Source organism: Falco naumanni, chromosome 10, assembly GCF_017639655.2.
Source record: "Falco naumanni isolate bFalNau1 chromosome 10, bFalNau1.pat, whole genome shotgun sequence".
Classification (NCBI taxonomy): Eukaryota; Metazoa; Chordata; class Aves; order Falconiformes; family Falconidae; genus Falco; species Falco naumanni.
Genome location: NC_054063.1, coordinates 27,781,984 through 27,796,092, shown reverse-complemented (window position 1 = coordinate 27,796,092; position 14,109 = coordinate 27,781,984). Strand labels below are relative to the sequence as shown.

General features: G+C 36.4%; 2 protein-coding genes across 5 annotated transcripts in view; one reads left to right on the top strand and one right to left on the bottom strand.

Moving 5' to 3' along the window:
- RTF2 (replication termination factor 2) overlaps positions 1-14,109 on the top strand; it is a 28,809-nt gene that overhangs the window by 7,287 nt on the left and 7,413 nt on the right. The window lies entirely within an intron of this gene.
- On the bottom strand, positions 2,026-14,103 carry LOC121095250 (beta-1,3-galactosyl-O-glycosyl-glycoprotein beta-1,6-N-acetylglucosaminyltransferase 7-like). 3 transcript variants are annotated; one of them, XM_040609791.1, is made up of 6 exons: positions 9,503-14,103; positions 6,907-7,121; positions 6,336-6,430; positions 4,532-5,563; positions 3,993-4,088; positions 2,026-3,230 (listed from the first exon to the last, which is right to left on the bottom strand). In XM_040609791.1, exons 4-6 carry the CDS (start codon positions 5,505-5,507, stop codon positions 3,004-3,006), a joined length of 1,299 nt encoding a protein of 432 aa, XP_040465725.1. In that variant the 5' UTR covers positions 5,508-5,563; positions 6,336-6,430; positions 6,907-7,121; positions 9,503-14,103; the 3' UTR covers positions 2,026-3,003. The 3 variants fall into 3 exon arrangements, with proteins under 3 accessions (XP_040465725.1, XP_040465724.1, XP_040465726.1); XM_040609790.1 differs by lacking the exon at positions 6,336-6,430; XM_040609792.1 differs by lacking the exon at positions 6,336-6,430 and having other exon boundaries at positions 6,907-7,048.

Sequence of the window (14,109 nt, the reverse complement as noted above, 5' to 3'; positions counted from 1 at the left end):
TTGACTCTCCTGTCATAAGACGTTACTATGGTGTAATAGTATGCTAGAGGTAGTTTGGAAACAGGGTGGTAGTTGTTGAATCTATGGTGGAAGTCCTTCTGGGAGTTACTGTGGAAGTTAAGGACAAGATTACTTCTTTAAAATTTAATTTCTTGTATCGCTTTAAAATTTATTTTGGCATTGTTTTCAGAGTCAACAGACTTTTAATACATACTTGAAATAATATCCTAACTATTAAAGTCTGTGCCATATAAAAACACTTAACCAAATGTTTAACTTAGATATAGAGCTATTGACCATGTGCCTCAGGCTTTTTGAAACAGAGATTACACGTAAGTCTGTTAGATATGTGTGTAGTACGTTATAGGGCGTCATGTTCCCTTGAACAGGGTCACTTTGGCACTGTATGCTCTTAGATCAACAGTCACCAAAGGTTAGTAACATCAATTGCTTATCTAAAAGTTATGATTGATCTGTTCACAACATGATAATGTGTACAAAACTTAATGGATGCTTATTATGTATGTTTAAATGCTTTCAGATTTCACAGCTTTGTTATTTAATTTTTTACTGTTGTTAGAAGTAAAATCAAGAATATAATGTGGTCATGGTCACTCAGCATAATTAATAGAATACTGTTTCTTAATGATTGAGAATGGGGTGGTTTAATTATGATTTTCCTGGGGGGTGTATTTATGTGAAGTCTTGTTTAAAATACGAAATCCTTTAAGGAAGGAGGATCATGCTCCAGTGACTTTCCTCTGTTGACATGGGTAAAATCATACCTAAATTGTATTTTAAGAGGGCTTTTTGTGCAGATTTATTTTCCCTTTGTCTGGTTCAGTTTCTGCGAAACAAGCACATGCTATGCAGCACCGTGCTATTGAATTTTTCCTTTTAACTCAATTCAGAAGTGATACACAACAATTGTTCTGTGTGATGGTGGTAGAAGGTGAAAGCTATGTACTGGATTTGCTGCAATGACCATAACAAGGAATGTTCCATTCACACTTTAGAAGACAACATGGCGTGAATAAGTGCTGGTAGTGCCCTACAGTGCATTGGGTGTGGTTTGGAGAAAAATTAATTATGAATATTGCTATGACTAATACATGCCAGAGACCCATTAGCTTCAGTAATGGTTTTCAGAGGGACTCTCAAAAAGCTCAGTGTGAACATGCTATATGGTTTGGTTTTTTTTTACTTCCCTCCATAAAAAAGCACCTCTAGCAATATTTAGCCACAAAATCAGTCCCTGATTATATGTGAAACTGAGTACAGACCTTTGGGTTGAGTTTGTAAGTTTTTGTAAATAAATAGGGACCAGCTGGTCGTCCTTTAGGTTAAAGATCATTTGAAAGAAATGTTTCCAAGAAACTCATGTGGGAAAATGAGCAGTACAGTTCCAGGAACCTGGAAGTAAGTTTGTAGTAAGAAACTCTCATGTTCTGTTGTTGGGTCATTTGTTGATTCATTTGATTTTTCAGAAAAATGTTTAATTTGTAAGTCAGTTTTCTTGTAAAAACTGAGTGATATTTTGGATGTATATTGAAGCTTCATCTAAATTGCTCCTAGACAGTTATTTATAATCTGTATGTTCTAATCAAATGAGCTTACAAGTGACAAGATATATCTTATTAGTTCCTATCAGAGTTTATGCAAAATAATTGGGAGTCTATTTGGATTTACTGGAATGAAATTTCCATCTGCATTCTTGCCAAAATACTTCTAAAGGAGGATGAACAGTTTGAAATTACTTCCTACAATTCAGGTTTCTCCTAGTCTCTTTCTGTCAGTAGCACCTAACTAAACACCTTTGGAGACAAGGTGCAGAGATGGCCTTGCAAGACCTTTAATCCCATGGAAGAGTTGTCATATTGTATGAAAGACCACCACCTACATCCTCTCTGTTTCCTTATATTCTCTCAATCTTTTTTGGTTGCACAAGTGAAATGATTAATTTAAGAGTCCTGAAGACTAAAGAGCAGCTCTTGCCTGGAAAAGGGCTGGATCATTTTTTTTTTATTTATTACTGTTCCCTGGTTTTGCCTGTGTTGTGTGTTGAAAGCCCCTTCCTTACTGTAGACCAGCAAGTACTGCATTTGGTCTGCAGTGTTTGGGAAATGAGATGCTTGTCCTGGTTGCTGTTAGGTTTTATCTCTAGTTGCTGCAGACTGTTGCAAGGTTCAGGAAAGTTTTGTTTCCCTCGGGCAGGTACACTGGGATTGAAACATGGCTTTTTGCTCAGTTTTTCTTTGTTTCCTGGCTTCAAATTCCCCATGTCTCCTTGCTCAAAACTCCTGCAGAGACTCAGAAACAGGGACTTGAAGGTAAACGTGCATTGCAGAATCCCTACTACTGTTACTGGCGCACACACACTTTTCATTAGGAGCAAATCCTGAGTAGGGCAAGAGTGATGTTGCCATGCTACACAATGAAATTAGAGATGCAGCTGGCCATGAAGAAGAAAACCAAACCAAACAAACAATAACAAAACCCCAGTGAAATAGCCTGTGTCTGAAACTGGTTGTCACTTGCTTATCTACAAGCTCTGAAACTTTAGCATGAACTTAATTATTCAAAATAATCTACTTTGTAAGACATACAGTAGACATGACTTTAATTTGTGCTCTTCATATTTTATCTTTTGTTTAGTCATTGCTTCCATTTCATTATTTTCATACCAGTTAATCCTTTTCTTGGCTGCAGACATGAGGAATATATATTTTTCCAGTTAATCAAGTCACTTAAAGGATTATGAACTTCCCCCTTGTCTTCACTAAGTTACAGATCTAGACATGTCATTTTCTCTGAGAATTAACCCATTAGCAGTTGTTGCTCTTTACCTTACTGTAATAAATAAAACCTGTTTATTTCACTGGCAGTCTGGTAGTACAGTATTGTGCTTACCCTCATGCTGTAATACACAGAGTGAAGTCTATGGCTAAAAATGTTACCTGTTTCTGTCAGTATTTTGAACATTTGTTTACATGTTAGTTAAGCTCAAACATTCAGCTTCATGTTGAAGTAGTTCTCTTCCTGAAAGCGCCAGTCATCTTCGATCGGGACTTCTGCCTGGTGCAGTACTTTAAGCCTGTAGCGTCTCTCTAGGCAGTCCATAACAAGTGGGTATGTTGCAGGCTCAAATTTGTTGGCAAACAAATGAGGTGACTCAATAATCCACTGCAAATCCCCTAGTCCATAGACACAAATGTCTCTGATGTAATGACCTGCAAAGACAAATGGAAGGATCTGAAAGCAGCAGAAGGTTGAATCTAATTGAAAAAAAATTAGATTCGTTCTGTGGCGTTACTAACAAAAGTTATCTTTTGATTTCACATAGAGCATCACGGAAATGTATCTGGAGGATAATGCTAAATTTTAAACATCAAGGCAAGGGTTTGGGTTTGTATTTTACACAAATGGATAGACATTGCCTCTAGCTGCTTCACTGACACAGTGTTCTGCTTAATATTGTGTCTTGTAGTTGGGCACACTGAAGTTCTGATCTGCTTCTGTTTGAGATACTCGTTTAATCATGCAGTACTTCACTGTGCTGAGTTTATGCTGTTACATACTCAAATTTTTTTTGCAGGCTTTCCATGTGGTCAGCACTATTCTCCTCTTTTATGATAGTTCAGATTGAAGAGGTTTAACCCAATGTTGGTGGCAAACATGCATGTCAAGTAAACCCCTCCTCTTCACTGAAAACTGATCAGTAAAGTTCATGCATTGGTAGTTGGAGGTTGAAAGAACAGTTGTCAGTGTATGGATACTGTGACTATCTTTGCAATAATATATCAGAAGCTATTTAGGTTGGATACCCAGGAGTAATTTAGTAGGGTGGCTTGCTGTTTTATTTGATACTTTCAAAATAAAATATATATGACCACTGAGACACAGTTAATAGCTAGTTAAAAGCATCATATGTAATTTGGAATTAATGCTAGTCAGTGAATCAAATTTGAGTTCATGATCAAAATTCATGTTACCTTTACAGCCTTTGTGTGTGGTTCCTTCTTGATCTTTCCATTTAATGGCTCTTATGTTTCCTTCCCAGTCTGCATTGGGTGTTGCCCCTGGAGCATCTTTAAAAACAAAGTTCTGATAAGACACCTTTCTGCTTACCACTTACTTTTTAAATGTAGCCACGTTAAGTATTTGTTTACAGATGTTTACATCATAAGAATAGACATCATTCTCAGTTTTGTTGCTTTATTCCTTGAGAGCATGAGCTTCATGCAGCAAAAATATTTACTTCTTTTAAGCAATATTTTTCTAGCCTTGTAGCTAATGGTCTGCACTATAGAAAGTACTTCTCTGGTGTCAAACTTTGTTTCTCAGCCATCAGGAAATGTGACTTTCTGAAAGGGCAGCATCAAGGCTGAAGAAATGACCATACTTATGCAATGCAGTGCAGTTAAGTGGTGGTGTTAAGCTCGGAACTAGAGCTTGCTAGCTTTCTCTGTTGGAGACCTTACAATGCTGTTGGTCCAGGGATTATTCATAGCAGAAATAACATACATCTTACCATTTAAACGATTCAGTGTGACCCAGTAGTGTTCATCCGGACTGTACGTGTCTCTTGACCATTCAAGCAACTCTTTCGCACGTGCATCAGTCAATGCAAACTCTACAAATTCCTTAGTGAGTATGTAATAGGCACTACCAAAATATATTGTCAGATTATATGGAGGTTTAGCTTTTATATTCTTTGTTGGATACACGTATGATATTCCAGAATGTACATATTCTTTGTAACTAACCTGTGTCCTGTGTTTCATATGAAGTGGCTGGACTACCCCAGGAGTCATATTTTTACCATTCCATTTACTTTTGATGTATTGTATAATGTCTTTGTTAGTTTTAATGGGATAATCTTGACCACATAGATTAATAACGTAATTCCACTGAATTTTGGAATGAACTAGATCTCTCATGCAATTAATGTCAGCTTGTAATCTTGAAAATCCTGCATAAACAACATTTTCTCTTTTTGAGGAAATAAAAATATTTTCAAAGCAATTAATGATGTTTTGTACAGCAGCTCTATAATCTTTTGGTGATTTTTCATCAACATGTATGCAGTAAATATTCTGAGGCATATAAATAGCTCTTAGTAGCTTTACAAACATTTCCAGCTCCTTGTGAATTGTGATAATGTATGCCAGTGAGAAATTTCCTTCTTCATCTGACAGTGGTCTTGTGATAAAATGCAGAGTCTTCAAAACCATGGAGCAGTTGCATGAAGTCTGAACACAGCTGAGTGTTTCAGGTTGGTAGGTATTCTGACAAAAGTTTCCGATTTTAAAGGCAGCTGTTTTCCCCATAAAAATAGCTGAACAAAGTTCATCCGGGTAAAACCCACATTCTGCTTTATTTGCATTAAACTTCTGTTCGTTTGGCTCTTCAGAAAGCATATCCTTTAGGTAGATGAAAGTACAGATGAACGTACAGACAGCAATGCACGCTAAAAATCCTGATTTTGATGCATCAAGTGGGTTCATCTTTTATTTTCCAGATACTGTCTTCTCATCATAGCTTAATGAAGCATTCAAATTATCTGAAAGGAAAAGTGAGAGAAAGAGAGGGAGAGAACCTTTTGAACTTTTTTTTTTAATAGTTGACGTGTTAGTGATGCATTTATACATGTTGAGATTACTCTCCGGTTACCAGGAGGAACTCTGTGTGTGCGCATGCTCATGCTGCAGAGTACTCAGCCACTGGAAATGGTACATGCAGAGCTATGAAACAGTCTTTCTAGGATAAAAAAAAAATGATCCAAAGAACCAAAAATGGCTTTGTACACTTCATTACTTGAGCAAGGGGGTCCTAGCCCATCGGATAGATGCTTTTCTACTTGAAGGCAATGCATGCCAGTAGGTGAGTCCAGTGCCATAGGCTGATCGGGGGTTAGCTTTAGAATAGGGAAGGGCTGTGAGCACTGTGTGCTAAGGGACAGTTGCTGGTGAGATTTCTGTAAGGCCTGGGAAACCTTAAGTTCTGCTAGAGAACCAGAATTCAGTAAATTAGCAGGAAATTTATTAAAGAAACAAAAGGAAGAGACTGAAATGTAAGCCATGAAATACACCAGGTTTTATGCTTATAAAGTCAGCAAATGTTTCTGTATCTTTGAGAGATTGTTTTTCTCTGACATCTCTGTGTTAGTGCTTTGGAGAACAGAACATGTAGACAACACTCATTTATTGTTTTTAGCATATGTGCATGTCCTGAGAGAAGTACACTACCGCCTATATTAGCATTCAGAGAGAACTACGTAATTTATATCAGTATTGGCATAGTTTTCCCATTGAGATTTTTTTTCTTATGTATACCTTGTTGAAAACTCGGAAGAAGAAGAGTGCAGCACTCCCGAATCCCACAGCAATTATGTGAAGTCTTTATCCTTGAAGCATTTGGTATAGAACTTCTAGAGAAAATACCAGGGGTGAGGGAATGGCCTATCAACTGCCATTAAGCCTAATAGTTAAATAAATATTTTTAAAATTTTAAATAGAATTATTTTTCTCTTATTAATTTGTTTTTAATAAAATTTGTATTACATCTGTAAATATTCCACAGTTCACAGCTGTCAGCATAACATATTTGGTTTTACATAGGAACAGAGAACAAGCAAATTTTTATAAAGATAAGTTTCTTTATAGGAATGCTGTTGTGGTTAGAAGGCTCTAAGTTTTCATTAGAAAGAAGTGGAAAATACTTTTTTAAATGAAAATTCAGTATACATCTGTCTTAGAAGCTTGAAAATAAAGAAGACATTAAAGTAGAAATGAAGCATAGAATTTAAAAAGCATTAAGAATACAGCATTTGAACCAAGAGAATGGATATTCTATATTACCACAATTTTAAAATCTTATTAGGCTGTTGGGAAATAATGTATTTACCTTGTTGTCCTTACTGGTATGCAGTGGATTTCATGTTGGAAGAATACCTCTTTTCCACTTAGCATTGCAGAAAGTGGAGCTTTATGTTAGGTGGAGGTTTCATCCATTTTGCTTGTATGTTCTGTCAGCAGTGCTCTTCAGTCTGCATTGAATGCACAGGCCAAAGGAAAACATCAGGAAATCGGGTCCCGGAACATACTTTTTCTTTACAGCTCCTAAGGGATACATTTACTGGGTAAACAAACTTGACGTGAGTCTCTCATCCATTTGAACGAAAAACTTGAGCAAATTAAATCCATGTCAACCTTCCAATATTGTGCAGAAAGGAGGAGAAAGGGAACACCGCTGAAAGGTGAAAGCCAGGATTTTCAGAAATACGTCAGTGCTGTAGCCTTCTGCCAGCTGACTGCCAGAGCTGAGAATAGATTTGCATAAAGCCTGTTACGGACCCAATAGCACAGGTTGGAGAGGAGTGTCTGTTAGGGAAGCACTGATCTTTGTGGACCTGGAGTCAGAAAAACTGTTTTGTTGTGAATGAGTAATTAAAGGAAGAGATTTGAGGTTGCTCTGAATTAGGGAATGTGATGAGATCTCTATGGTATGTCACAGGCAAGGTTTGTTCTGGACATAAGAATTACACTGAAGACACTGGGCAGCTATAGAAATAATTAGACTTTATACCTGCTTAGAATATAAAACATCTGTACAGAATGAGTGCAACTGGTCAGGTTTTTTCCTTAAATACATCTTTGTGGACAGGTTGCAAAGGATAGTTCCTTGGGGAACCTGTTTCTTTCATACACTTAAGTGCTCATTGCCCTTCAAATAACAGCTTCCAGGGATGTTTCAGGTTGTGAAGTGTTTACTATGGATTTTTTCCTATTGAACTGTGTGGCATATAGAAGCTATATTTTATATGGCAGTGTAAAAGTACACAAACACCCCATTATCAGGTAAGAAGAAACAATTCCTTCTCCAGCGTTAATGTGTTTCTGGGGAGTGACTAAATGATGAAATCTTGCCTGTGAGAACATCTTTCTGTCTGAGGGTATATTACAGCATGAAAGCATTGGCTTTCTGTTAGTGTTTTACCAGATTTAGAGCTAGAATTGCAGCTACTAGGCCCACTGTCTATGAAATTTGCCACTTGGAAGAATCCTCTATCCCCTATGCCGTTGTCTGCTGTCAAGGACTATGCTACTGTATTTCCTCCTGCCCTTCAAGAGCAAGATGCCATACTGCTGAGAAGATGCACTGTCCCAGCATAACTCAGTCTGTGACTATCTTGCCTTTTAGTTTTATTATGCAAGAGTGCCATTATAGGTATTTGTTGTTATCAGAATGTCTCTCTAAAGCTCAAGCTTTTCTATGTTATGGATACATTTTCTAAATCTAGAGGATGAAGTTGTCTTTAGAAGTGTTGAGAGTAGTGTTTGATGTTCTTCAAAAACCAGCCTGTTTGTATGGATTTCAAGCACCTTTGTGGCTGCTTTTGTGGATATTGCTTCCCACAGAATTGTTGTTGTAAGCCTAAACTCCTCCATCTTAATTGAAAATGTAAACTCTAGAGGCAAGTGGAATTATGTTTATGCCTGAAAATGAGCCTGTGAAATACCACCTCAGTTCATCAAGACTCCATTAGCTATATACTTTGCTGTGCATTTTGTAGGACAAATCATTTTACAGTTCACTGCTCCTTCCTGCCGTGGTATTTGGGGCTGCAACATTGCACCTGTAAGTATTCTGTTTTGTCTGTACTCTGTCTTTGCTTAATATTAAAGTTTAGATTGAATTTAGTTTGTATGGCTTCATAAGCCAGTGAAACAAATTCCTTGGGATTACTTCATCTTCTAATAAAATGGTTAAAAGGTATTGACTCCTTATTTCCAAATCTTTTTATGTCTGTTCTTTGTCTGAAGGGTGCTTGTGCAGGCATTAGTGTAGACATTGTATAAACAAGTGAATACTAATGTAGTCCTTTAAAAACTTTACATTAAAATTGGCGCTTTTTACTTTGCTTAGCTTTTTTGCTTAAGCCTGGGTACGTATGCGGAGTCTGCTTCTGTGCTGTAACACGCATCCAATAAAGAAAAAATGTCTTTTTCAAACCCAATTAATACTGGCTTTAAAAAAATTAAATCATTCTTTAAAATACTGCATTGGCATTTACTGATACATATTCAACAGATTTACAGAGGTTTAACTGTTCATCTTTGTTATTTTTCCTGTTTTCCTGTTAGTTTTTTTCCTTGTGTGTTTGACCTCGTAGTAATTTAAAACAAATACTGTGAAAGCTATTTAAACCCTCAAGTTACAGGGCTGTAAAAAGGTAAAGTTGTTCGCAACAGAACATAACAAATAGTCATAAGTATTGTGATTTTTATAATATAAACAACAGTAATGACCTCCATCCTACTGTACATTGATGACAAAGTAAAACAAACAAAAAAATTAACCTTTTTGCCGTTTTGAGTATTTTTTAATTGAAATGGTCTTTCGAAGTGAAAGTATTTGTCACTTTACAAAAACTGGGTTGTGTTTTAATCAAGGAAAAGCAAAAACCTGAAGTCCTACAATCTGATTTATTCAGTCTTACCTTGTACAAAATTAGCCAGGAGACGGCAGCATAATAAAAATAAATGGGGAGTCCCATTGTCCTTCAGCAGCGTTCAGACAGCGTTCTTCCTTCTGTCGCTTGTGTGGAGATCTCACGTAAGGGAAAGGGCTTAAACATTAACGTGCATGTTTTCATTTAAGACTTCATCTGGCTTCCCGCACTGCTTAGCATATTTATTCTGCAGTAATGCTGTTTGGCTTCGGAAATGTCCTCTGTTTCACAGCACTGAGAGCAAACTTGCCCTTCTCCAAATTCTGGTGCCGCTCTTTCGAGACAGCCTTTAAAGGGCTGAAATCAGACTTTCAAATATGTAGAGTACATTGCTGATGATTATAAATAGTATTGCTTTACCTCAGAGGCTTTAACCTCTGCACTGCTAACGGAGCATGCTGGATGGTGAGAACTGGAAAGGAAACCAACCCTCTCCTCCTCCCCCTCCTCCCCCTCCTCCCCCAGTTCTTAACTGTTTGCCTGCTGAAACTTTCCAATTTGCAGCAAATTAAGTGTAGTAAAGAATTGCCTCTCGTCATTTCTAGTAGCTGGAAGCTTAGAAGACAATAAATGAAGTATCTCCTTATGCAACTGAGTGTTTACTGTGTTAGTACTTCTATAAAGGTTCTCGGGGTGTTTAAGTAAAAAGTCGGCAGCTTAAGTTTACTGCAATTAGGAAGCTTTGGGGTTCTAGAAATGCGTAAGAAGGCTGGTGTGTTTTGGACGCGTTCAAATAAAAGTAACATGTTGATCAGAAAGAAAACTTCAAAGTAAATTAGGGCACAGCTGCAGGTATGGCAGGTGCAAAATTATCATTGGCTTTAAGGGAAGCTCTGGAATAGAGGCTTCTGCTTGGATAGTATTTTTGTAGTAGGTGCTACAACTTCTGAGTGAAACTTCACATTCTGTGTATTAGTATGTAGGAGACTTTTCCCTCTTTCCCAAGTTGTCATTTACTCTTTGACCCACTCATTGTGTGTCTGAGTAGGGTGGCAATGTCAAAAATCGTGTTCATCAAATCTTATGCTACTGAACTTTTAATGATTAAACCTCTGGAAGAGTATGTCTTAAAACATGTTTCAATTAACTGTTACAAGAGACAGTAATCTTAATACAGGAGCTTGCGTGGCTGGTGAATGGACAGTGGTATGGTCCTTGGTTGAATATGATGTTCAATCCTCTTTCTAAATCCCACCCTGTTTAGAGGGACAGTCAGGTTGTGGTCATACAGGTTCCATAATCTGGTGGGAACTGGTTTAGAAAAGTATTTGTGTTTTTATACATTTCCTAGTAATAGTCATATATAGGACTGCAGGAGTTAACTTACTGTTTATACTTTGAGAAAGAGGTTTCAGGTTTTTTACAAGTCGTTAAGCTGTACATTGATGTAAACATTTAGATATGAAAATATATTTGCCTGTTGTTTATTTGGTTTATATTAAGACTGAATGTAGTCATGGATGAAACTGTATCTTAGATACTGTACCAATAAAAAAAAAATTAATCACTGTCAAAAGTAACTTACAGCAAGAAAACAAGGTATAACCATTGTCTTACGTAGCTGAAACTTAAGAAGAAACTGTAAACTTCAGAATTCAGGAAATCATCTTAAACTAAGATTTTATTATTACTGCAAAAAACTTGTATTCTATTCTCTAAGAAACTATTCTACTGTATTAAAATGTCGTGAAATTTAGGTTGTCTTTATTATTTGAAAAAGTAATTTTGCAATTTCTTTTACTAGTTTAAGTTGAAATGATTATATTTATGCCTAAGCTAACATGTCTTTTACAGGTCATAACACCTTTACAGTTTTATCATTTTAAGTCTTTGGATTTGTTTTGGATTTTTGTGAAGTTGATTTTTGTGTGTGTATGTATGTGTATACACATGGCATATGTAGGGCACGTAAATTTGTAAGACTTTTATCATACCCTTTATATAATTCCTTAATGCAAGCATATTAAGCCATTTAGATACAAAGTTTTGAACACGCTTTTGTAATTGGACTCTGAAAGGGCTTTTAGACAAAAATCACGCAGCTTGTCCAGCATCTCCTTCAGTTGACGTCCCACTCCTCTTTAATTACGGATTGCATTTTGCATTCAGATCTGCAAGCTGCTATTCTAATGCTTTTGTCTGTTTCAAAATAGTTTTCAAGTTCAGTCTCATTTAGGAATTTCTTCTATTCAACGTGCTGCAAAGACATTAAGGAACTATGGGAAGTACCTTCATAGATATTTAAAGTCCCAATATAAATGAGGTAAAGCAAGAGAGACCCTGTGATATCATAAAATAAACATCTGCCCCAGAAAACCTTAATCTGGAGGAATAATCTTTCTGAATTTGCAAAACAGAAGTTCCTTTCTGCTTTTTATCTCAGCATTTCAAAATGTTAAGATAATTCTTTTCCCTTTTTTGCATGAAGGAATAGCGAGGTTTTTAAAAAATAAGAATTAAAGCTTTGCATCCAACAGTACTGACAGTTAAAAAATGTTTGATGCTTATGTATGATGCAACAACAACTCATACCTACAGGAGTTAGTGGAACCTGGGGAGGTGCAGTTGGTGCTGTGCCTGTAACTTGCTGTACTTGAAGTATGTTTGGAATGGTGTGGTCTCTAATGTAATTTGGTTGTTGTCACGGCAAAAAATTTTCTGTTTCAGTGAATGGAAAGATGATGCTGTCTTTATTTCTGTGTTTCTTTTAAATACTTCTCATTTTAGAACAGTTCCACCCGTGTTTTCCAGATGGGAACCTGGATTTGCTTGCTTTTTCAAAATGCAACATTTATTGAAATTAAAGTCATTTGACATAAACTTCTACTTGGAGGAAATGTCCACTTATTTTTGGATGCTTAATAGAATGTGTTTTCAAAGATTATTGCAGAAATTACTTTTTTAAATCGCTAGCCTGTAGAAGGGTGCTGGCCTTTCATGCTGTACCCGGAAAACACCCCACTAGAAATGAACGTGTGGGGCTTCTTTAGAATCAAGACAGCTGCCAGTTGCTCCTACCTCGGTATGAAGGCTGATAGTCTGTCTTGGTTTTCTAGAATTCTCACTTGCAGGTGTCAGAGATCATACCAACTGGTATTTCTAACGCTAGCTCGTTGAGTAGCAATGGAAAAATTTGGGCTACTCACCCGTTTCTTGTGTGTAATTTATTATTCTGCCTAACTTACTTAATATGCATCTCTATAACCCTTACTTCTCCTTCATAGTCTCTCTGACCACTTGTATTCAGATTCATTTTTTTAAAACTGTGTCCATCACTTGAACTGACTGTAGTCAAAGTACTGTCCGTATGTCCTTTCATTTCTTTAATTCCTACTGCAAATAAATGAGTAACCTTTCTAAACCTTTGTTTAGAAAACTGAGGAGTAATGACAGAGGCAGGATTATAAACTAATCTTGCAGATTAACAGAAAGCTTCTGGATTTAACAAAATAACAAAAAAGGAAATTGAGATCTTGCAAAAGAAAACATCATGGTCAATGCACTGGCTTCTTCAAATGATTGAAAATGTGCACAGTGAAACATCTGTGTCTTCAACCAGAAAACAAATGTGGAATTACATGAAGCACATTACATGCATTATCCAGATTAATTTATAAACATACTTTGTAACTTGGTAGTATTTAATAAATCAGATGAAGGACAGTGAGATGGCAAGGCTGGGTTAATGCATAATAGTGATGCTTTTATGACCCATTTTTATCCCCATAGTCATTAAAAAAATAAAAAATATTAATAATAATTCAAACAAAACAGGTTTTCATGTCTAGCTGTTGGGAAGAAAAATTCCATGGTACTGTCTGGTCTACACGTGGAAGAGTAATACCTTTGGTGTTCCTAGACAGTGTAAAAGAACTGCTTCTAATCAGCTGTTGTTTCTTGTATTATTAAGTTGAAAGACAAATTCTAGAGCAGCATAATGCTTAGATGTTAATCAAATGCATTCATAACTAAAAAAAGTCAGAAAGTATTGTAGTGTTTTGGGGTTTAGCTATGGGGTTCTGAAAATTGAGTAGATTCCAGTTAGGACTACTTTGTTTAATCTAGTCACTGCATTTTATGCCAGTCAAACAAGGAACTCATGAATAGAAAATACAGAATGGGGCCTTTTCTTTAAAGCAAATAAAGAATTAGTTAAGAGTTTTATAAGGGACTGATAGTGAAATAAAGATGCAATTTCCATAGCCCTATTGCATGGAATAGGGCTTTGAAGATCAAAATACTTGTGTATTTCTGAAATTTGTTTAGAATTTACTGGGCAGATTGATATGCAAGCTGCTTTTAAATGTGGTTATCAAAAGTTCGTGATTCACTAGTTAAGATGAGTGTTCTTTTTGTGAGGAGGGATGCTGTCCATCAGTATTATTTTGCTTTGTGGTAAAATCTACTGAGACTTTCCCTTTGATGTTTTAAGAGAAGGTGTATTAGACTGAAAGAGAAGGAACTATTGACAAAGATGCAGTGGCAAGGGGAAGGGTTGGAGAGCTTAAACACAGTATTAATTCTAACAAAGGTTTGCCAGCATAAAGATTTTGAAAACAATACTAGTTCTTTCCCTTTTATTTTTATTCTTTTTC